The sequence below is a fragment of the Acanthochromis polyacanthus genome, chromosome 13, assembly GCF_021347895.1.
Source record: "Acanthochromis polyacanthus isolate Apoly-LR-REF ecotype Palm Island chromosome 13, KAUST_Apoly_ChrSc, whole genome shotgun sequence".
Classification (NCBI taxonomy): Eukaryota; Metazoa; Chordata; class Actinopteri; family Pomacentridae; genus Acanthochromis; species Acanthochromis polyacanthus.
Window position 1 is genome coordinate 29,696,724 of NC_067125.1, and position 25,249 is coordinate 29,721,972.

Here is a 25,249-nt window from a genome sequence, read left to right on the forward strand (position 1 = left end):
AAGATGGTGCTCTCAAAGGTTAAAAGAGAAAATGTTCTCTACATTAAATATTTAAATAAACAAGAACAATGGAGCCATCAAAGATTCTTAAATGCTGATAAAGAACACGGGTGTACGGTACAATTAAGTACAAGAATCACTGTCGTTGAAGGGTCATTTGTGCTTTAACGGCAGTCGGACGTCACAGTTCTCTTCGTTTTTACCGGCTCATTTTAGGGTGCTGTCTCTGCCTGTATGCACCAAGGTTATAAATTCTAGTACGGTATCAAAGGCTTTGTTTTAAATAATTAAACAATAACTCAAACTGCTAACTCCTCATTGCATTTCTATCCACATGATGGAAACCCATTTCTTTAAAACTGCCTTCACATTGATTTTCTACAATCAAGGTCGTCGTTATCTCAGGGAAACCCAACTAAACAACTCAGCCTTCATATCTACAAAACAGCCACCAAACACATCTATTCTTTATTAAATAAGCATCTCTTTATCAGGTGAAAAAAAATAATTAAGAAACGTCCTTGACTGATGCAGCACCTCATTCCTGTCTTTTAATCCAAGCTTCACTCTCTCCATAATTGCTCTATTTTATTTGGCTGCATTTAAACAACTCATTCATTTATGTAGATTTCTTTTCAAAATAACAGTCACATAGTACAATTCATGGAAAACTCTCTTGATATTAAATTCTAGGTATCTAAATGTCAATTTAATATCCCTTGGGGTTATAGTGACTCTGCTCAGGAAATTATGAACTGCTTTTCTACTGTTGTCATGAATGCAATTCTTCGTTGTGATTTTTGACAGAGATGGATTACTGTGATGAAAATCATCTTACCATTATACATCATTTCACTTTGCAGAAAATGTGTTTGCAATGCCAAAATAAAAACACCTCTCTTTGATTTGTTTAGTATTTGCTTGACAATTAAACTAGAATCCCACATCATGCACCTCTTTGTGCTTCTGCCTAAGCTTTAGATTCTACAGTCTGTTGCTCATGATCTGAATTCAGTGATATCTCAGCACACTGAAAGTTTCCATTGTTGCTGGATATAAGGTTAGTCATATGATAATAAACCTCCAGGGAAAAGACATTAAGCTGCAGACTACAGAACAATGAATACCTTAGTAGAAAACAGAAAAAGTAGAAAATTATGTTTATTAATTGAAAATGATCAAACATTCCTTTTATTTCCAATGTTAGCATAATAAAAAAACAAGTTGTTGGGGGAATCATCACATTCTCTACAGGTAATGAGTGAATAAAAGCAACTGAACTGAAAAATGCACAGCAATCAAGCCGTTAACTAAAGTGAATCTCTATGACTGGTTGGAGGAACATCAGTCTAAACACTGCCAAATGAGTTAACGTGTCTGGGAGAGATTTCTGCAAATTAGGATGAGAGAACATTTGAGAAGGTAAGAAAGCCACAGTAAACAAAAAAGTGAGCACAAACAGACCCTGAGTATCGTGAACTGAAAGAACATGACAACATGACAAGCTATAACCTTAAAATGACCAACAATACAAGATAAAACTCACATTTACTCCTGAGTTGTTATTGTCAACTGTTTCTTTTTTGTCCACCACCTATTGCTGGAATTTTTACCCTTTGCTGATCTTCTTCTCTTAGCTAATGCCAGTACACAATGAAAAAAATCTTAGTTTATGCGTTTCCAATTGCCACTGTGCTATTTTTGAACATGCTCAAGTGGAGAGTGCATAACGTAAAGCAGAGAACAAGAAAGTTAACCCAGATCTGTCACACGCAGCTCCACAGAAAATTAAGACCTTTTCTCTAATAAAACGCTTGTTTTACTAAAAACTACACACTAGCATAAAAATTTCATCCAACATGTAGAATTCCAAACAGAAAAACAGGCTGAGGTCCAGAGAAAAACAACCCCGATCGGAAAAACAAAACATGAAGTCAACAATAAAGGACCTCTGTGCGCTGCTTTAATGACCACCGGGGGGAATAGAACGGCAAAATGTGATTTCCTGTGAGACGCAGCAATGAATGCAGTGAGACAAAGACCTAGGCACACTGTTATTGATGTCAGATGTTTGAAGGTGTCTATGCACTGGTTTACTGCAGTAATTTGCTGCGGGATCACAGAGGTTGTTCTGTTTTGGCCAAATGTTCTCATGAGAAATTCCGTACATGCCAAAATAAAACAGCTTATGAGTGCTCCTTAAACAACTAATGTCCTAAGTGCTGAGGTCAGAGGCTACATAAACTGAATCATTTTCACGCTGAGTAAAATTAAATGTGGCACTAGAACAGGGGTGTCAAACTGGAAAGTTTGACACCCCTGGAAAGTCAACAGGAAAATGACACCGGGCTGTTGAGGACAACCTTCTAGTTTTCCGTGTTCTTGCATATTGGACCGAACACACAAACAGCAAAAGGACAAATATGGCATACAAAATATAAAAATACTGCTGTTTTCATTTCCTATCAAAGATATTACACATCAGAGTAATTAAAGCTTATTCAGAAAATAAATCTCTTCTGTTTTTACCCTTTATGTACAATAAACAAAAGAATATATTAAAAATTCTGTAGAAACAGAAGAGAACAATATTTATACCTGTATAAAAGTGTTCAAGGCAAATTATTTGGCTGTTTGGTCCCCGTAGAAACAAATGGAAATCTTGCTTTTTCGTTATCACCTGTGGCTGCTCGGGTGACGTCTCTGGTGCACGTGAGGTGGTTCTTGAGAACTCATGACAATGTCGACCGATATGGGAAATGAAAAACGATCCAACATCTGTGCAATCTTCTCATGAGGAACACCATGCTTGTTCCTCCTGGAGGGACAACAAACAAGACGATAGCAGTAGTGTTTTTCAAATTCTGCAAGAGTGTGTACACATGATAATTTGAAAAATCATACTTCTCCAGCTCGTAAGGATCAAATTTCCACCTGGTGTCAGGCTCACAAAAGTCCACTTTGTATCCTCTTTCCAAGGCCTGTTGGAAAATTTAATAGGATCTTTGAAAAACAAAATACTAACTACCACGTATGAACTAATATGCAACACCACCACTTACCATTTTAACATATGGCTTCATTTCCCAGGCTTGGATGTTGGTATTATCAATAATAATGGGAGACCGGCTATCATGCAGAGCATCTTTAGCTGAAACACGTAAAAGAACATTTTGTAAAGAAAATCAAAATTGCTTCAAACAAACATTTCATCGGCTACAAAGTCAGCTTTTCCACATTTCAAGCTTAAACAGTGGACAACCACAACACTGCAGGTCGTACTAATATACAGCTGAAGAATATACAGCCCCCCCCCATGAAATTCTACATTTTGCATCTTCCCAGGTGCATTTTTAACAGAGCAGAGAATATTAAACATAGCACTTCTAAATATACTAGTTTTCTTCAGAAAGCATAAATTAATTGTTTTTGCACACAAGAACAGATTTTTTTTTTAAATGAAAAATTACAAGGGTCTATATTATTAGGTCCTTTAGGAACTGAAGTTTCTATTGAGCCAAACCACAAACCACTGTTTTGCAATCGTGTGCTTTAACATTGTCACGCTCATAGCTTGTAATCAATCAATCAATCAATCAATCAATCAATCAATCAATCAAGTTAAAACTGGGGGTTTTCCTACACTTTACACACAGTATAAAAACTTCATTAAGGATTTGAGCTGTCACTTGGCAAAACATCATGACAAAAACAAAAGAAATCAGTTTAGACTTGAGGAAAAGAATTGCTGATGCTTACAAAGCAGGAGAAGGGTAAAAAAAAGTTATCACAGTATTTTCAAGTGGAGTGAGAAGCATCATCACGACATTCAAGAGAGCCACACAGTACAGAACAAATCTGACAAATGTAGGAAGCAAAAGATTTCAAAGACTCTGCAAAAAAAAAAATCCTGTGAGAGATGTGTCTAAAGATGCTACAACAACCACCAAAACAATAGTTAATGACTTAGAGAAGTCAGTAATTGTAGCCTCAAAGAAGACAGTCACTACAGCCCTGCACAGACATGTACTGTGAGGATGCAGGCAAAGACAAACTCCAGTTCTACAGAAGAGACACCTTCAAGCTAGACTAAAGTTTCCTCAGGACAATCTGGAGAAAGATTATGAATACTGGAAGCATGTCCTTCAGATGAGACCAAAGTAGAGCTCTTTGGCCTTAATAATGTTGCTTATTTTTGGAGAAAGAAGGGAGAGGTGCATAACCCAAAGAACACCGTCCCCATAGTTAAACACGGTGGTGGCAGTATCATGATGTGAGGATGCTTCAGTGTCTGGAACTGGGAATCTTGTCAAGGTTGAAAGAATCATGAAGGAAGAAGGACATATGAAGATTTTAAAAGAAAACCTCAAGCAGTCAACTGCAAAACTGGGTCTGGGTCTTCCAACATGACAACGGCCCAAAACATACGTCGCTCCTAGTGAAGAATTGCCTCCAGAAGACCAAAGTGAACGTTACTGACTGGCCTGCACAAAGCCCTGATGTGAATCCTACTATAATTCTTCAGGGTCAACTGAAGACCAGGGTCCATGCCAAAAGACCATCAGATCTGGAGCAGCTTGAGAGATTTACCAAAGAAGAATGGGCTGGGATTCCCCAGGAGATGTCAGAGATTTGTTACAACTTACAACAAAAGATGCAGCTGTTATTCAGCAAAAAGGATACATAATTGACTATTAGCATCAAGGGGGGTGATAAATTTGACCTTGGTGGTTTTTGGCTTTTGTTAAATTACTGTGTTTCTGTGTGCAAAGTAAAACAATGTAAGCATCCAAAATAAAGCGAGGATGTTTGGAAAAACTGTGCTAAAAATCCCTTGATCTGTTTACCAGCACCTGGTAAAAAAGAAAATCATAGGGGGAGCTAGTAATTTTGTCTTCAACTGTATACAGTTGAAGTAAAAACTGTCCTAACAGAAATGCTTCCGTGGTTGCTGCAAACTTTTTACATGACATTGAACTTGAATATACATTTAAGCAGACAATACCTCTGCCCTGGTTCCATTCATGCGCCTTTCCAAGAAGGCCCGGCTCATAGCGGTAGCCATCATTGTATGCAAAGTAGTCATCTGTGCTCAAAATGATGCCACTGGGACCAGTAGAGAGCAACTCCCTGTGAGAGTGTTGTTTGCACAGTACACATTTCAGGTAAGACTACACTTAAACAGACAAAAGGCAGATTTATTATCTCAAGATTACCTGGCCAGTGTTGATTTTCCAGATCCTGGTAATCCCCTCATTAGGATTAGCACCAAAGCTGAGCGATATGTATGAGTATCCTCATGGGGCTCGTAGTGATGATGTCGCTCCCACACTTCATTTTCGGAGTCAAATCCCTGTTGCCTGTCATGTTCTTCATCTAAGTGAGAGCATTCTTCCTTCCTATCTCTTGACCACCTGTCAGTTCCATTATCTAAGAGTGTATCACAGCTGCAATCTTGTTTGTCCCTATCGAAGTGATGTGGAGAATCTCTGTGAAAGCCCTGAGAGGGAGGACTGCATACACTGGGTGGTGGAAAGAGGGGATATGTTGGAAAATGCAACTTGTTTTGATACTGGTTTGTTGAGACTGAACTGCTAAAGCTAGGATTCAGATGTGGTGGAGCATTTTGTTGATTTGGGAATGTAGGTGGGGGTGGTCGATGAGGGAACGGGGGTCTGTGAAATGTTGGGTTAAGTGGCCTGTTCGGTGGTGGATGATAGCGCCACTGGTTCTGGTTTGAAACAGCGTTACCAGAGCTCAGGTCTAAGCCTGGCCTCGGCCTTCTGTGGTAGTATGGTTCATTTTGATACCAGTGAGACCAGGATGACTGTTTCCCTCCACTACTTCTCTGGTAGCCATCTATTTCCGTGATCTCTGAGTTTCTCGTGTTTTGAATTTTCGCCTCAGGCACGTCCTGAATCTCTTTGCTTGTAGGCATTTCAGGAGGTATGAGTAGTTGTACAAAACCTTCATCTTGTTTCACTGGGTTACTATTAGCACTGTCTAGTGTATCGATCTTCCCAAGCTCTTTGTAAAACTCACTCAGTGAATCTTCAATATCAGACTTGACTTGGCTTGCTGGTGGAGGAAATGCTGGACCAATGAAAGCTGTGCTGGTGAGTCCTACCTCCTTTAACACACGGTCCCTTTTACTGGTGTCCAGACTACTGCAGTCATCTCTACAGTCTCCAGCACTTGAACCCTCGCAAGGGTTTACTATGACATTAGATGTGGCACAGGATAATTCCGTCTGAGACATCTGCATGAGAATAGATATGAGCAGTTAGTACTCTGGACAACCATAAAAATAAAATGAGTGTGAGTAGAGAGCAACTCCCTTTCTAAGTAGAAGGAAGATTCACTTTTCTTTTTGGTTCTTAAAGACATTTCACTGCTCATTTGAACGGCATCTTCAGTTGTAGCCGACTCCTTTCAGACCAGACAGACGGTTTGAGAGAGTAATGAAGGAAGTAATCTATGTTAAACTAGAATAGTCATCCGTAAACAGGTAAGTGCAACACTACTTATCTGCTACTTACACCAATCAGGGATAACATTATGACCACCTGTCTAATATTGTGTTGGTCCGTTTATGCTGCTAAAAGTCCTCTGACCCAGTGGGGCATGGACACGCATGGACACAGGACCTCTGTGGATGTCCTGTGGAACCGGGATGGTGGGTTGTAGGGTTGAACCTACATAGATCACACTTATCCTGGCACATCCCACAGATGCTCGATAAAATTTAGATCTGGGTTGTGTGGAAACCAGGTGAACAGCTTAGCTTTGTCATGTTCCCCAGGCGATCCCTAAGCCTTTTTTTTTTAGGGTGCATTGGTTGTGTATAGTCCTGTTGATGGTGGTAACTGGCATCAAGAACTGCTGTTGCCAAGCTGCTGCTTGACATGCAGTATGTAGGTGGGTGGTACATGTCAAACATCCACATGAATGTCAGGACTCAAGGTTCCCCAGAATGTTGCACTGTAACAAGATGATCAGTGTTACTCACTTCACCTCTCAGTGGTCACAATGTTGTGTCTGATCGGTGTATAACACAGTCTTAGAAACTATATTTGCATTGACAGTTTCACCTCCATTCACACCTCAAGAATTTGAGTCTGGGGTCGTTTATGAACAGCATCTGATTTGTCGGTGACAATGTTAGAACTAAAAAAGCCTCTTGGGTGAGATATCAGATTTCAGTATCCAAAAAAACGTCCCCTTGCCTTCTCCTGAACCTGTTAGGATTGCCATGACTGAAACAACTGTGAATATGCACAAATAAGCACTTAGAGCTAATAAATACGTATTACCGTGACGTCGGTTTAAAATTTCAGTGAGCAGGTCAACCAGCTGATATACTAAAGTGTATATCCGTCAGTACAAAATGTTTTTTATATTCAGAATTTCACCAAGTTCACTGAATGTATTACACCGAGACCGAAACTGAGCCAACAGGCAACTGTTATCTGTTAGCTAAAGTGTCACCACTTCACGACTTATAAAGACGATGGACTAAAACGAAATAAAAGTAAGTAAATAACTTGCTACCTCAGCGTAACAATGAAGAGCATAGTCGCTACTTATGAGAGCTTACCATTCACATTCAGAAAGCATAAGTGAAGGAAAAAGCGGCATTAACCAAACACCCGGCGAACAGTTCCAACATTGCAGATGCCTTCTGTTTACGGAAATGACGTCATTCTTCTTCGTCTCATTTTCGGCGGACGGACCATCCGATGAGCCCGACAGCGCCACCAGCAGAACTGCAGCGAGAGAGGCATTTCTGAAGATGGCAACAAAATTTGTACAAAACACACACAGTGTCCACTTTATTAGGACCTGCTGTATAGTCTAGTGCAGGGGTGTCAAACTCATTTTGGTCCAGGGGCCGCATACGGCCTAATTTGATCTCAAAGGGGCCGGACCAGTAAACTTACAGCATAATTACCAAGAAGTAACAATAAGTCTAAGTTTTTCCGACGTTTTAGTGCAAAGGAGAACAAGTATATTAGAAAAATCTTTATATGTAATGAACTGTACTTTTAAAAATATATTAGAAACAACCAGAGATTAAAGTAAGTGCAATTTCAACAACACTATGACTCAATTTAACATTTATTTGTGTGCATTGTGCATTACAACTTATCACAGTGCTTGTACAATGGCACAACATATTTAGTCACAGGTATGTGTAACTTAAAAATATTGTCCTGGAATTAAAAAAAAATCAAACTTATCAAGGGATAGAAATTTTTTGAAGTCCGTTTTCCACATCTGGAAAGTAATTGTCCATTCTCTATACACCGCTTTATCCTCACTAGGGTCGCGGGGGGTGCTGGAGCCTATCCCAGCTGATTCGGGCGAAGGCAGGGGACACCCTGGACAGGTCGCCAGTCTGTCACAGGGCTACATATACAAACAATCACACTCACATTCACACCTACAGGCAATTTAGAGCAAAGTTTCGTGAACACCTAAATTAACTCTGCACACCTTTACATCTTAAGTAGCAGCTATTTAATACAGACAGTTAAGAAAGTAGTCACCTGCCTTGTTTATGTATAAAATGTATATGTAAAATATACATAAAAAACTACATACATTTACCTCAGTTTATGATTACTATATTTTATATTGTCACTGAGGGATTACCAAGTCAATAATTAGGACCTTTTAGTGCTGGACTGGACTTTATTATGTGGGGAGGTGTTTCTATTATCATGATTCCTTCATGGAATAGAAAAAGGAACAAATTACACCTGCTGGTATAATGTAGTTTAATAAAATTGAGTCTGTAAAATGTAATATTTTATATGAAACATAATACTTAACTATGAATCTACTCATTTCCAACAACATCTCTAACACCCTATAGTGAACACAATCATTTGTATGGACAGATTTTAAGGAAGGGTTGTTTAGCTGAATCCCATCTTTAAGGTGTAATAAAGTGGCCACTAAGTCCTCCTACTTATTATTTGGAATTAAAAACATGACTGTGAGTGGGTTTAATCATTAACAAAGCAATGTATTTTGAAGATATGCTATTATATGCCGTTGGTGCCAACAACCTGTAAGTCCGTCTTAGTATAAAATAAAATTTGCGGTAGCAATTTAAATTAGCTTTTTCCCCCATTGATTTCACACAGGCATAAGAATATATTTGGCTTATTTTTCCTTGTAGCTTGCAAATTAAACATATCTTTGGGTTTTTGTTACTAGTTTGTTTAATAATTGAGTGTATTAGGGTGAGTAAGTAGCATTAATCGATGCCACACCCCACAGCATTCATAGCCAAAGTCAATTTACAACACCTTTGCCCAGATGGACCTGTAAAATACAGAGACCTCAATAAGAAATACATGAGGGACAGTGCAGACTCTACAATACACACGTTAAAACCATGAAGCTCAGAACTCATCAAGAAAACAGAACTTAGACACACTGGTTTGTGACTATTAAAAGTGTATTAGAAGAGTCCTTTTTTTGTTCTTATATTCCTAGCTAATTTAAGTGCTTGATATTTTTATCTTTGTAATCACAAGCCTCAGTTTGGTCATTATTCTGCATCTTTTGAAATATACGGTATGTATGTTACTTTAGAAATCCCTTACAAAAAACAGTGTGCCACTTGAGGGCCCCTTGCATTGCCATTGACCTTTCAGTACAACAAAAACAGGAAACCATGGAAATACTTTGATTTTACTTTATAGACAAAAAGTAGACAGAAGCGAAGACTACAAACCAATGTAAAGTGATGACATGATTTAACTGTTTAAGAACTTTCCTCACTTTAATGATTCAAGTGAGACTACAAAAACAACCACAGAATACGTTAAACAGCCTTACATCTTAACATTCAGTCGTTAGTACAGTGTTTTATATAAAAGCTGTAGTGTGCTTCTCACCATGCAGTTAAACGTTCCTACAGTAAATCACCACCATGCAATGCCTGAGTATCAATCATAGCCAGTTCCTCATCATGAACCCATTCATCCTCAATCAGTGAGTCGGTGGATTTGTGAGCTGGAGTCTGTACGGTTTTTAAAGTGCTGGGAGTCGCAGACCTCCGTGGGGGATTGAACGTCTTATTTACACATGGAGAACCCACTGAGCCCAGGTGGGAAAGAGGTGGTGGAGATGGGATACGAGACAGATAGTCCAGAGCTCTCCTTCTTTTCAGGCTTCTGGGGTCTTTTTCTGCTGAAGATGTCGCTGCTGGAGGGTTCCTGCTGACAGGTGTGAAAGATCCAAGGCTTCTGACTGGCTTCTGAAAAGTCCCCTACATAGAAAAACAGTGTATATTCAAGATAAAGTGGATATGAAAAATGCATAAAAAGCCCAAGATATTACAGTATGAACTTAAACTCACACTCGTTTTTGTTTCTTGTCCTTTGTCCGTTGCAGAAGCTGGGGTTTGTGGTTGCAGAGCTGGAGAAGTGATGGAGCTGAGGCCATCAGATCTGATTAAATGTGAAAGCTTCTCTTCAGCACTTAGAGAGAAGTTCTCATGACGCTGGAAACAGATGACAAAAAAAGATAGTCAAGTCATTTTATTATTTAACAACATTTTATTGTACCCAAGTGGAAGAGAAGAAGAGAAAAATGGGAAAATGGTTCAGGACAGTAATCCAATTATTTGTCTATTATAAACCTTTCTGTGTTTACAGGCATAACTGTGCAACGCACTTTACAGATTTCTGATAAAGCAGATGTGTTTCCTTTTCAAGTGTGAAATGATGAAAAACAAGATATAAAAAAAAGACTTGTTAAAGGTTCAGAGATCAAATTCAGCCCATTTTCTACAAATCCATTTGTACTGCTGTTCAGCTCAGTAAATCTGACAAAAATACTTTCTATTTCATATATCATCATTGTAAATAAAGATCTCCTCTGACCTTGACTGAATTGTAACCAATTCAATTATGATTTTGATTCCCTAAAAAACATGAAGCACTCAAGGAAAAACAGTTTTTGAAGCAAATTGGCATCTGAAGTTTTTGCATTTTAGCACTGTACCTGGAGCATAGTTTTGAGCTGGCTGAGGGATTCTTGAAGATGAGCTTCCTTGGGGTTTGTAGAGAAGACAGTCAGATCTCCTGCATATACAACAGGCGTGGGATGCATGGACTGACCTCTCAGCTGCAGGTTGCTCAGAGCCAACAGGACATTTGGTCTTACTACATCTTCCAGGCCAGACTGAGACAAGCTGCTGAAACAGCGCACTTTCACAAAGTTCAGGTTACCATCGGCCAAATACAATGCAGGAGAAGAACCTGTGACCAAAACAACAATTATTCATCACAATATAGGTATGAAAGAGAGTACATGAGGAGTTAGCAAAAAACATCACTTACCCTGTCCGTCTATGACACTAATGACGTATCCTGAGAGATCAACCTCTCCACACAGTGGCTGGAATTCTGGGTTTTGAAGAGTCATAAAATTTGTTGAGACCCTTGGCTGGAAACGTGCTGATAACCATTCCTGGGAACCCTGAATGTTAAAATAAATCACATCTTAGAAAATCTTTGCATTAACTATATCATTTCTATACTACATACCAAATTCCAGATCTACACTAGATGTGCTGAAGACAGTTGGTTTCCTGTGTTACCTGTAGATCTTCAAACTGTGTTTTCTTTGTCCCAGTGAGCTGAACAGATTCAACACTGCTGCGTTTCTTTCCGTCTGAAGTTGTGAGGTTATACACTTTGTATCGACGACCTTCCTTCAGTAGTGACTGAAGATCCGAGGTGGGCCGCCAAAGACTCAACTGGTAAACTAAAACCAAGGAAAAAAAATCTTGTTTAGGCTCACAATGGTATATTAAAGTCAAATGATAAGTCGACACAGAAGAACAATGAAGACACACCACTGCCAGGTTGGCCCATAGAGTCAGTGATGCAGAGTCTCCACACAGGTGTAACATCTCGTTTGAGACAGCTCCCTTCGTTATCCTCGGCTTCCAGAGCACGACGATATCGATCCTGGAGTTCAGCCTGTTGCTTCTCCACCAGGGAACGCCTGTAGGTGTGAAGAGTCTCCAACTGTTGTATGCTCAAATGAGCCTAAGACATGGAAGTAAAAAAATAAAAAAGTAAGTTAATAAAACTATTACTTAGAGAAAGCCAATTAACATTCTATCGAGCGTCTTATCACCTCAAGGTAAGCCGGGTCATCTCCCACAGCTTCATACAGTTCCTCTCCATCCTGCAGACTTGCAATATTCTGACGACTCCTTGTTTGTCTTCTTCGTTGAGGTTTATTATTCCCTGAAGATGACAATTTGTTAAAATATGCACAATTTCGATCTATACAAAAATGTGGAAAGCATGATTTGTACCTTTGTCCTCTTTTTCAAACTCCGACTGAATCTTGGTAAATAGAGTTTCCATGGCTTTTTGTTTGTGGTTGTTGTGTCGTCTCGCCTCTTTCTCTTCTGCACGAACAGAACGGAACACAACACCTCCATCTGGTTTCCTCTCCATCCACTGGAAAAAAAAAAGGATCAGAACATGAACCTCTAGAACTAACAGTAGCAATACAGTATATAAAGAAAATGACTAAGCACACCTGTATGGGGTAGCTTCTCAGTATGATGATGTCAACACATCCTACTGGACCTCCGTTGCTGTACAAAGAGGAGACTGGAAGCAGAAATGGCCGTGGATCCCTGTGAAATCCCAATTTTGCATCCCAACGCGCAGGTCTGCTGCTATTAGCACAAATCTAAACATATGAAGAATAAATAGGAGAACTTATTACTTTGTTGCCTTGTGAACAGACAGCAAAACTCACCGCCTCCCTCTTAGTCTACCTTTAACATGAGAGATTCAGGCGCCTCCAGAGGGGAGCAAGCATCTTGTGATCCCACCAGCTGAGCTCCATGGATGATCAATTTGTCACCAACAGCCAGTCGACCTTTGTGAAGCATGGCAGTCAGAGGATCATCCAGCTGGGCTTTTATGGCATACCAACCATCTGTCAGCCAAACGACTGCAGATGGAGCGTCGACCTTGGCATCGCCACTTTGTAGATTCTTGGTGTCACTGCTAATCCGTCTGTTTGGGGAGTGACCTCTGGACACAATCTCACAAACGCAGAGAATCAGGGTTTTGGCTGATGTGTCGTCCTTTTCCATGATCTTTCTCAGAGCTGGCCTGCGGCTGTGATCCACCTCTACATCATATCTAATACAAATGACATAAAATGAACGCTTGAAATGCTAAAGAGAATATGCTGAATTAGTCAACTGGTAGGTAATATTTACCGCTATTTTGATAAGTGAACATTTCTTAAATGGTAAAAATATTCCAGTTGCAGCTTTATCATTGTGAGGACTTGTTGGTTTTAGCCTTTTTATGTCATTGAAAATGAAACACTCTTGGATTATAAACAGTTGGTTGGACAAAACAAGACTTTAAAACGTAATAAGTGTTTCTTTATACTTTTTTTCTGATATTTCAATCTATTCATTGAGAGGAGTTTGTGGCTGACTTACTTAAAAAAAATACACACTAGATAATAAATTTGGGGAGAACTGCTTTTGCACTATGCTGCACATAAATACCCAAAGCGTAGTGTAGAAGTGTAGAAGCTCTATTTTTCTATGCATTTATTCTAATTACATGGAATGTTTAACTTAAACAAAATAGCAGTTGTAACACAGTTAGTTGAGGTACACATTCACACACATTTTGCAACAGAATGTGAGCATGGTGAAATGAGGTATAACTGCATACATAAATACAATGACCTACAGTCAGCTTCTCTCATATGTACCTGTACTTAAGTTGCAGGAGAACCTGCTCTGGTGTGAGACAGAGGCCGCCCACTGTCTCTGGGAAGGATTTTTCCATGGAGGCCTGCTTCCAAACAATCCATCTGTAGTGATTGTACACCCACGCCTCACTAATCAGTTTGGGATCCACACCTGGGGTGTCACATAATGATCTGTGGACAGTGAAGGACAAATTGATAGACAGTACAATTAGCTTTCAGTCTAGGAATACACCTAAATACTATGACTAGTTCAACATCACATTGATATAAACATGATATCATTAATACCTATAGAACTCTTCTTTTCCTGCAGTCCCATCTTTGCTGGGGATCAGCCATCCTCCATCAGCGAGCTGAACACCACCTTCATCTGCAAACGCTTCCTTTTTGAGGAACTGCAGCAAATTGAAGCGAAAAGACTCTGCAGTCTCACCAGTGATGTCAGAAACATGCTTATGGACTCCATATGCATACAGCTGAAAAACAAGAACATCAAGATGTTAAATGTTATTTCCATAACAGAAGCTGCATTTTTAACCAAATAGAAAACTGACTATAAACACAAATGCACCAACATCCAGTGACAGACGGACTTGCCTGTTTTTTGGTGTATCTTGCTGGGGTTTTCCATCCATTGCAACTTTCAGTGGGATCCTCATCACCCCAGAGGTTTTTGTTAGAAACAGGCTTCCTGGTAGGGGTCGAATGGTCTGACGCTTCTTTTTCCTGATCCTCATGTCTTGCATATCCCGTGCCAGCTCAATGCTCTGAAGGTTCTGATAAATCTCTGTCAATAGACAATGAACACATCAGAATTTTACCAAGGTTATGCAGAATATTTTCTTTCTTAACCGATTCATTCAAAAAGATCACTGTACCTTGGCTTCTGGAAAACGTGTCATCCACACGTGACACCTTTGCACCAGAACTGATTGACACACATCCACCAGAAAGGCTCTGATTATTCATTGTACTATCACTTGTAGTATCTACCAAGGCAGTTACATCTCGAGCACCTTGTGTTTTTTTACTGGGCGCGACATAAGTGCAGCTGTTAGACGGCACTGCAAAGTGATGAGGGTGTTTCTCCTCTTCCTCTTGTGGTTTAGAGGAGCTCTCTTGCACAACAGTTCTTTGTTTTTTGAATGGAGGAACAAACGCAGTAGGCGTCCTTATCTCGTCCTTGACCGCTGCATTCTTACGAGTCTCTGCGGTTGTATTTTTGATGAATGGAGGAACAAACGCCGGCATCTTGGAATGTGCTGATCTGCTGTCTCCTGGGGTAGACTGATGCGTTGTCTTTTGGAATCTGGTTTCTATTGAGTTTTTTCCAGTCCTACAAAAAGAAAAAAATAGCTGACAACATCTGTCACCCACTTGACAGCACAACCAACAATTAACAGCCAACTTACCTGTGTGGCCCTGTGATGTTTGGATGAAGAGAAGCACTGTACTTGAACACTCTCCTGTCTCTCATTACACCTTAATTACGAAGAAGGAATAAAGATGAAATTTCACATATAAAATTAAATCAGCATTTTTCAATAATTTGTCATAGTGCAAATAATTCACCATTTGGACAACTTTTTACTGGCTGAAGCACTGAACCTCTTGGCTCATCAACAGTTCTGTTGAATTCTTCCAGTAATCGTCTTTTCAGGGGAGGCTGACCTAGATTGTTTCAAAACAATGAGGTAATTTTTATGTTTAATGAGCAAATAATGCCAACAGAGGAAAGGAGACAATGCTCAAAGTTATGTAATGACAATTAACAAGCATTTTAAATAATATGTACATTGCGGTTTCTGTGCAATATGAGAAATATATTTAAAACACTCAAATGGCAAGTAACAGTAATGGTGTTAACACAATCTGCTCTTTGAATAAATCAGATTCAATAAAAAGATGTTACACTTCATACATCTCTGAGCATTAAAGCAGACACTTACTAGTCATATCTGCATCTTCTACTGATCTTTTCCCTTTTCTTTGTTCATCCTCTGCAGATGTGTTGCTGGACTGTGGTTTATCTTCTAGTGGCATATTTTCTAAAGTCATTGGAAGAGTTTGGCCAGCGAGACTTTCATCTTTGAGCAAGGCTTTGGTGCAGTCCAGAGCTTCCTGGGCAAGAAGCTTCTGCTGAGTTTCTGTGCAGCCGGTGAGGTTAAGAGACTGAATGTTCAGAGCTGAAGACTCATCTGTTCTTACAACTTTAGGCCCTTTGGTGCTTCTCTCATTTATTTCACAGTCCAGCACACATGACATTTCCTGTTCAGGGATGTCATGTAAATTTTCTGTCCCTGGTGGGATGATTTTGTCTTCTTGAAATTGAAATGATACTGTAGGTGCTGATTTAACCACCAAAGAGGCACTTTCCTCAGTAGGCATGTCCATGTCACTGGCTGCAGCGAGATCAGAATTTGTAGTTTGGTTCACATCTGTCATTTTTAATAGATCTAATTTATGGGTGTCACGTGGGCTTGCTCCAGAGTAGCATGAATCATGACACTCTCCATCAGCAAATTCTTTCAGAAGGTTGTTTGCTTTTAAAAGACTTTTCTTAGACACATGGACTTTTGCTCCCCCTGCGGTAGTGAAACCACAGTGCTTTTTATCTGTACTATTCTGAGCATCTTTGAGTTTTTCATCATTCTTCCTTGTGTCTGAAACAGCTGTGATATCTGTGCTCAAACTAATGTCACCGAAGAGAGCTTTTGCCTTCTGTAAGGCCTCAGAAGAAAGCGTCACAGGTTTTCCACTGGCTGCAAAAAATCCGCTATTCCTGAATGACGGAGCAGGAAGTGGAGTCTTGGAGTGTGGTGGCGTTGAACCAATCTTATGCTCAATTTTTTCACATTCACTTAAAAGAGCTTCTGCTTTCCTGAGAGCTTCAGACGAAATCGCAACTCCTTTCCCACTGGCTGTTCGAAATCCTCCATTCAGTGGAGGCAAGGCGTTTTCTTTTGGTTCCTCTTGTTTGTTTGTGTGCTCAGTGCATCCATGTTCAGCTCGTTCAAAAACATTTACGGTCAACTTTTCATCTGGCTTCTTCTGGCTGTCACTACTCAAAGGTGCTATAGTTCTACATTTGACTGAGGTTTCACTGTTACAGTCCATATGACATTCTTTGAATAAGCCATCTGCCTCTTGCATTGCTTTTGTTGACACAGAATCAAATTCACTCGAAAGATGTCTTGCTTTCAAGAGACTTTTCTGTGACACATGGACTTTTTGTCCTCCTGCAGTTGTGAAACCACAGTGTGTTTTGTCTGTATTTTCACCATTGTCTTGTTTCTTGTCACTGCTCTTTGTGTGTGAAACATCTGCACTGTGACTGACGTCACTGAAGAGAGATTTTGCCTTCTGAAGGGCCTCTGATGAAAGTGCCACTTGCTTTCCACTTGCTGTGAGAAATCCATCTTTCCTGGGAGGTGGACCTTGAACTGGAGACTTGAAATGTGATGGTTTTACACCGAGTTCATCCACTTCATCACAGTCACTGAACAGGGATTTTGCTTTCTTGAGCGCTGCAGATGAAATAGAAACTCCTTTTCCACTGGCTGTCTGAAATCCAGTGTTTTGCGGTAGCACAGTGTCTTCTATTTGTTTCCCTTGTTGAATTTGATCTGCTTTAATGTTTGAAAGGATTTTCTTGTCACTGGCAGATCTGCTCACACTTTTACATATTACTGACATTCCACTGTTATCGTCCATATCAAAGTCTTTAAAGAAAGCATCCGTCTCTTGGTTTGCTTTTGTTGAAGCTGAATCAAATTCTTTCACAGGATTTTTCTGTGACATATGGGCTTTTTCTCCCCGAGCAGCTGTGAAACTACAATGCATCATCTCTCGTTTCTTGTCACTGTCCCTCGTGTGTGAACCATCTTGGATCTCTACACTGATGTCACTAAAGAGAGATTTTGCCTTCTGAAGAGCCTCTGATGAAAGTGCCACTCTTTTACCACTGGCTGTGAGAAATCCATCTTTCCTGGGAGGTGGACCATGAACTGGTGGCTTGGAATGTGATGGCCTAACACAGAGCGTATCATCCACTTCATCACATTCACTGAACAGAGATTTGGGTTTTTTGAGAGCTGCAGATGAAATGACAACTCTATTTCCACTGGCAGTCTGAAATCCACCATTTCTAGGTGGTGAAACCTGAGTTTGAGTGGTAAGCTGCTCTGTGCTTGGACAGTTTTCTTTTTGATTCAGTGGTTTGTTTGCGTCCTCGAGTGTACAAATTTCTTTCAAAAGACTCTCAGCCTTTTTCAATGCCTCAGCTGACACAGGTACTTTCTTCCCGCTGACTGTACAGAATCCATCATAACTGCTCAATTCATCAATGGCGGTAGAATCAATATTCTTTGATGTCGTGAACAGCGGAGGAGAAAATGGCTTTGAACTCGAAAATGGGTTTCCATGGAAAGACACTGCATTTTTTGAAGGTAGTCTGCCGTTGAAAGCAATACTTTTCATTTTCATATGATCGGGATGTGGCTCCTTTGTGTGAGGTGCACTCGGTCCAGCATTTACATTTTCACAATTAGTGCGTCCACTTGCATGTTCATCAGAAATTTTGACTTGTCGAGGGCTTTTATATTTTGAAAGGTTTTTCTTATCGTCAGCTCTTTCAGAAAAAGGTTCTATGCTTTTGTTATGTTTTACTGACATGCCATCATTTTGGTCGTTTGCATCACAGTCATTGAAAAAAGCCTCTGCCTGTCGTATGTATTTTGCTGAAATAGCGATTCCTTTCCCACTGGCCATGTGGAAGCCACTTTGACACATGGCTGTGTCCATTTTGCCATCTTTAAAAATTCTGGTAGCGTCTTTATCTGCAATGCTTGTGACCCGTACATCTGAACAGACAGCAGACTCCCTACTGGAAAAACAGCCTTGAATTCTCTCCCCAACACGACAGTCATCTTTAAAGGTGAACTTAGAATCATCCTCGCCGGTGTTAGAATCCATACTGCATTGTTGTTTGGTTTTATCATCATTTTCACAGTTTTGCATGCCTGAGGATTTCTTATCTGTCAGATTCTCCTGTAAATCCGCAAACAAAGCTCTAGCTTTGCTTAGACAAGTTTTTGAAACTCTCAAAACATTTCCTCCTGCAGTTTTAAATGCCACACCGAGCATCAAAGGATTTTTGTTCTCCATCTTGCTTGTTTCAGTGTGCTCAGCTCTCTGAAGGTGATTTGGTTTAGTTGACATAACACAGTTACTGTCTTCAGAAATGCGTTCTGAAGAGAAAGACATAACTCCAGTAGCGGAATTTTCTTTTATCACCGCACTGGAGAAAGACACATCTGTGGATTTCCTTGTGATGCTTGATGTCCCACTATTTGTTTTATCATTTGAAAATGAGATAATTCTGTCAGGTATCACAGTTGCCAGGTGCTTCTCAGCATCCGAACTGAAGCTGTCATCAAAATCTATACCTGTAAGAAAATCTGGGTCAAGTTCCTTGTCAGCTTTTTGTGGAGAGCAAACTTCATCTTGACAATGCTGCTGTACTTGAGGAATTTTGACCTGTGTAAACTCAAACTGGCTATCTGTCTCTTCCAAGAGAGTGCACAGTTCTGTCACATCAGCTTTTTGGGAAGCTGTTAACTGGCAACTCACATCCCCAGATGTTTCACTTAAAGAATTTAAGTTTGAGGTAGAAGTTGTGTTTTTAACTGGTCCATTACTCGTGCCAATTTTCTGCTTAGTGGTATGGTCGCTTTTGGTAAGTTGATCACGAAAAGTCCTTTCATTTTGACTCTCTTCAAAGAGGTGCTTGGCTTTCTCCAGGTTAGCCGAGGAAATTCGTATACTCTTGTTTGAAGCAGTTTTGAATCCTGATGCACTTACAGAAGGAAGAGAAAAAGCAGTTTGTTTTGGCAGACTGCCATGAATCTGACCATTTAGTGGAATGCAATTAGTGCTACTGACAGCTCCATTTGCACTTCTCAGTAGCTGTGTTGCAATTCCCTCCATATGCGAGCCAGTCTCTGTTCCAGGGTCCACTATCCGTCTTTCCTTCTGCGCACTGGACAGCTCGGCTTTAGCTTCATCATTCAAACGTACTTTTCCATTTCCTTTATTTGTAGATGGCAAAGGAGTAGTCCTGTGGATGTCAGTTTTAAAGCCAGAGCATTGCTGACTTTGGCCAGTGTTCTCTGAGAAAGGAACAGCAAATGAAGATGCACTTGTATGAGTTACATCTGTAACAGCAGATTGGAATCCACTGTCAATTACAGTGCCTTCATGGATGGAAAAATTCTGATTAGAGGCTGAAACAAGTCTTCTGCTACTGACATCACCACAGTCAGAGTGAGAGCTACCTTGCTTTGCTTTCTGCTTTGCTTGCTTCATGGCTGACAGACAGGCTGATGGAGAAAAGTGAGTTCTTGTATCCTCTGCTACTTTACTCAGTATACCAGAGTCGGGCATTTGGCTGAAGTCTTGTGCAAAATCTCTGTGAAGCTGAGACATGTCAAGATAGTGGACATTTGCTTGTACAGATGGAGGCAGATTTTCTCCACCAAGATTTCCCAGTTTTTGCCCAGTACTGCAACAGTCTGCTCCACCCGAGGCTTTCCCCAACCGCTTGACACTCAATTCTTGTCCTAAAAGAAAGCATGATGACAAAAAAGAAAAAAAATGTTAACGTAGAAAACAACTTTTTCCATGCTCACGGAAAATAAATGATCACATTTTCACACTTTAACATGCAAGAGGGAGGCTTTTACCAGAATCTTGAATCCCTGGTGAGGAAATCATCTTCTGAGATTGTGCTTCATTTCCTTGACTTTGCGTTTTCATGGTTCCAACAGTGTAAACAAATTTTCTCTTTTTGTTATTAAGTCCAGAGTCTGTGGTTTTTATAGGTGGCATGACTGGCTGGCCAGAATCAGAGCCACTCTTTAGTTGTCCTGTTAAAATATTATTATGAACAGCAGAAGGGGGAATTTCAGATAAGCTCAATGGTGACCACTGAGTGATTCCTGCATCTCCAGGTTTTTCAGGCGGGGATGACGAAACGCTGCCAGGTTCCCGATCAGCTGCTCTCTTTTCACATGATGCAGCATTGTTTGTTGTCAACTTGTCTGTAGAACTGCAGCCATGTTCTTTGGCCGCAATGATTTGCTTCCGTTTGGTGTTGTTAGGCTTCACTTTTCTCAGTGCTGAACTACTGTTAGCGAAGAAAATGGAGAGAACATTTTCAGCTCCATCAAGAACACTTGCGACTGTGGTGCGAACTTCTCCTTCTTCAATTGCATCCGGAAGCTTCTGTTGCCAAACACCCTCATTTTGGTTTAATGAAGTCTGAAGGGAGTCATCAGAGGAAACAGCACCTGTGGATTACAGAACAGCAACAAGTATTATTTTTGGTGTCATACAATATATTTTAATACAACATCATTTGATTTAATTTCATATCATGTCTCATAGTAAAGCCCGTCAGAATCTACACACTCCAAAATAAGTAAACCTATTACAAGGCATAGTTATTTTGTTCATGCATACATATTAGACAATTTAAATTTGTCAAGAGAAAGTCTTTACCTTGGTCAGCAGTGGGAATGTCATTGTTTTTAAGTGGTGCTGCCTCAACTTTGGATACATTTGAAAGAGAAGGAAAAAGCTTCCGTACAAACTGGAAAAAGGTAAAAAAAAAAAAAAAAAGTTTCATGAGCAATACTAAAGGTCACACCTATTTGCTAACAATAAATTAAGCTTAATTTGTCCAACATAAAAAAAACAAACAAACAAAGGGAATGTGCACATTTTCTGCATTTTAAGAGTAGCATTTCAGAACATCAATTACGTGAAAGTCCACATTCCATATATGAAAAAGATGCATCATCAGTATACTGTTAAGTGACAAAACAGAACAGCAACTAAGCTAAACATTTTATCCTCCAAACACAACATAAGCTCTTGTGCCACTGGCATGAAACCAACACGAGATGCTCTACAAATCAGAGAATTCATTATAGGCCTGGATGGACTACTCACAACTACAGTGTTGTCGACAGAAACACTCACTGGACAGGGACTCTCATCAGTTTTAGCTGTAACATTAAAAAGACACACTAATTATTTAACAAATTACATATTCAGACTTTTAAAAACAGCAAACTGTGTCATTTGCTTACATAAAATCAGGGTGGATGGCAATGCTGGTGGGGTATTAAAAGAACTCGTCCATGAAATATCAGGATTGATCTGTGCACCGAGACTTTCAGAAATATGCTTGGCAAAGCTGACCTGCATCAATAAAAAATTAAAAAAAAAAAACAAGAGTAAGTTTAACGTGTTGCTTATTCCACATTTAAATATTGGCACCGCTGACATAAAAATACCATTACTGTTAGATTTAACATACTTACTGGGGATTTGTGAGGAGTATGGAGCAGATCTGTACAGATAGCATAAGAAAATAAAAAATGAACAAGTTCAGATTAAATCTTGATTTCATGTGCAGTTTAAACAGATAAAAACCGAGATAAAGTTGTAGCTCACCAAAACTTCCCTGACTCTGAGGCTGGACATCTCCATATTTTACATCCAGAATGCTAAAAAAGACATAAACAGAGATCAAAAACCGGAAACAACAAGGGCAACACAAGTAATTTTTGCTAAATCTTTCTGAAATGAAAATAAAAATAGCAGCTTAAAGCACTGAGGTTGGCACTTGATGAATATTTCTTTAACATCACAATTCTTCACCATCAGCAGTTATGTATAAAATATTTTGTGCATGTTTCTGCTTTAATTGATTAGGTACTTATACTGACTATAGCCCCCTAAACAATGGAAGTCACATAAAGCTATCGCACATGAGGATAAATCACTTCATGTAAACACTATTCTTTCTGATGACTCTTAGACAAGAAATGAGAAGTGATGAATTAGAAAGAACTGATAACTTGTTTGTTGCACTTACCCCTGTTTTGACATCCGAAACAAACATGGACTTTGTGTTGTTGACCATGGCAACGTTTCTTTTTCTAAAAAACATCGCAGAGACACATTAATTTTAGATTTAAGAAAGCTCATGAGCTCATGCAGAGAAGTAGGTCACTACAAGTTACAACAATGACTTGAAAACAAACATTTATATCCTAAGCGTCATCTTTTATGTAATATGCGAGACATATCTGATATATATTATTGGACAAATACATCAACAGTAAAACACTAATCGAATATTACCTTGTTCCGTATTGAATGACTGCTCATCCTCAGTTTCAGGTGACAAAATTCGACTGTGTCTGAAAACTTTGGGGGTTGAAAACAGCTGACTGTCTACCGTAGGTTTTTCTAAAGGTGTTTTAAAATTTCCCTCTTGGTTAGCACACAGCTCATCTTGGTCAGAGACATCTTCCTCATTAGCAGATGTTTGAGCTGTCAGCACATCAAACCAGTTGGGGTCCAGTGGTCCCAGTTCTAAAATTATAAATCATAAATTTGTTAAAAATCACACCCAAAACATGTTTTGTCTTTTGTTATTGCATAAAAAGTATCTTTTAGTGATTACATAATGGAATTTAAATGAGTGGATACATTAACATAAGTGCATGCACAATGTATTTTGCAACATATAGTGATCACTGTGATGAAGATATTTGTTTGTCAGTGTGGTGCCAGACAGTGATCAGCTGCCAAAAAACTGACTGTGTGCTTCTTGTTAAAGCCTCATCGCCCGATTTCAATTCAACAACAGTTGCTTACGACCAGCTTGTGACAGTTGGATGATTATGGGCAATACTATCATATTGTTTTCACTGTATAGGCTACATGTGTTTGGTATGTGTGATATAGATAGTATCTTTGTTTACATTATAATTAACATTATTTCCAGATGAGTTTTCTTTATAAAATGAAGAAAATATTATCCAATGGGCTACAATACTTCAAATATAACTTTTAGAAGTAATTTTGATGCATTAAATTACATTTTATTCACAGTGTAGGGGCTGCAATCGCTTTTTTGACCGGTTGGAAACTGCTTTTTTTGAGCTGGAAGTCTTTTAAAGCTATTTAACATGTAAGAAGAACTGAATTAGTAATAAGAGAAGGTACAATAATGCAGACAAAAATGTAATTGTTCTTATGGACAGAATCTCTTTTATATCCCTGTTTTTGACAGCACGGATCAACTGTGCAGATGATCAAAATCACAACATTGTTACCTCGCAGGTTCACATTCAGGTTAGCTTACCTTTCCAGATTTCATCTTTGAACGTGTCGTACATGTCTTTTGAGGGTGAATCCATCCCATGTACTTCTGTGACGCTTACACTTTGTTATATCGCACACCTAAAAATACATATATATTTTTTAAAATCATGACTTAAACTAAAAAATACGGACTGTCAAAGCTAGTTAGCTTCAAGCTGAGTGAGCAACCTGCTCTGCTGCTGCTTCCGACCTCACTAACATAAAAGTAGCCGCTACTCAGCAACAACAGCTAACTTGATAGCAAAACCGTTTTGAACAACACTTGAGTACATGACTTTCACTAAAGTTTGTCTTACAGTCTTAAAAATGTTACAGGCGGTTGACAATATTAGCAACACACCGTTAACTTACACTGACTGCTAATGTTTGCCAAAAAGAAACCGTAGACGGCAAAATTAGCTTTGAAGTTACTCACTTACCATGACGACGTACAAGAGGTTGGACTTTCATGTCGCCTTAAAATTCTTGACGAAATGTTGAAGCCAAACCTCAAAACTATACGATAAAAAAGAGCAGAAGCGCTGTATTTACTATGTGTAGTTTCGTACAGCCCTTCCCTGTTAGCTAATTTATCCATGCGATGAAAACAAACCTCGCGCGCCCCACACCGGAACTCACTACGCCTTCAAAATAAGAGCAGACACGTTTTTGTTAGAACAATAAAAGCCTACAATAAAACGCAACATCACCGTTTCATCAAACTGTTAAAGAGACGGCATTATGTCCTTCATACATAAGTTGTTGTAATGTAATGTTCCAGTGCTGCACTAATAATAATAAAAAGATTAAATTAAACTAATAACAAGACTATTAAACTATCCAAATGTTAAATAGCCTACTTTCTTTATGATTTCCCCTAACAACTGAACAGTGACATAAAAATATCCAGACAGCTGTGATGGACCTCAGGACTCAACGACAGCATTGTAAGAATAATTTACCAGCTGTTTATAAACTGCAGCTGTATGTGTGACAACTCACAGATCCAGACTGATGCTGTCTCCATGTCAGTGATAATTTATATTTTAAGTATGCAAAGAACGTAAGTACACACAACTGTCTTGCTTCGGAGGCACACATATGGACCCTGCTGCTGTTTGATGCTGCAGGTGTTTAATAAAGGAAAGACTCCTATAAACAACTGAAATGTCAGCCCCTGTGCAGTCCTGTGCAAAATCAAACAAACAGTTGATTACATTCACATACATTCACAAATAGC

The 25,249-nt window shown here is 39.4% G+C and overlaps 2 protein-coding genes across 3 annotated transcripts; both read right to left on the reverse strand.

Annotated features, from left to right (window-relative positions):
• Positions 1–1,143: 1,143 nt before the first annotated feature.
• On the reverse strand, positions 1,144–7,706 carry n4bp2l2 (NEDD4 binding protein 2-like 2). The gene is made up of 6 exons (XM_022200138.2): positions 7,598–7,706; positions 5,217–6,259; positions 5,006–5,130; positions 3,063–3,151; positions 2,905–2,981; positions 1,144–2,818 (listed from the first exon to the last, which is right to left on the reverse strand). The coding sequence occupies exons 1-6, from the start codon at positions 7,598–7,600 to the stop codon at positions 2,677–2,679; spliced, it is 1,479 nt and encodes a 492-aa protein (XP_022055830.2). The 5' UTR covers positions 7,601–7,706; the 3' UTR covers positions 1,144–2,676.
• Positions 7,707–9,695: 1,989 nt separating this feature from the next.
• Positions 9,696–24,624, reverse strand: brca2 (BRCA2 DNA repair associated). 2 transcript variants are annotated; one of them, XM_051957714.1, is made up of 17 exons: positions 24,450–24,624; positions 24,011–24,108; positions 23,002–23,235; positions 22,733–22,796; positions 22,309–22,361; positions 22,176–22,204; positions 21,942–22,053; positions 21,802–21,857; positions 21,349–21,439; positions 20,532–21,137; positions 15,738–20,408; positions 15,361–15,459; positions 15,201–15,270; positions 14,667–15,124; positions 14,386–14,575; positions 14,077–14,264; positions 13,834–13,959 (listed from the first exon to the last, which is right to left on the reverse strand). In XM_051957714.1, the coding sequence occupies exons 2-16, from the start codon at positions 24,063–24,065 to the stop codon at positions 14,120–14,122; spliced, it is 6,933 nt and encodes a 2,310-aa protein (XP_051813674.1). In that variant the 5' UTR covers positions 24,066–24,108; positions 24,450–24,624; the 3' UTR covers positions 13,834–13,959; positions 14,077–14,119. The 2 variants fall into 2 exon arrangements, with proteins under 2 accessions (XP_022055850.2, XP_051813674.1); XM_022200158.2 differs by lacking the exons at positions 14,667–15,124; positions 15,201–15,270; positions 15,361–15,459; ... (9 more) ...; positions 24,011–24,108; positions 24,450–24,624 and adding exons at positions 9,696–10,285; positions 10,376–10,519; positions 11,023–11,279; ... (5 more) ...; positions 12,580–12,735; positions 12,824–13,196 and having other exon boundaries at positions 13,789–13,959; positions 14,386–14,546.
• Positions 24,625–25,249: the final 625 nt, after the last annotated feature.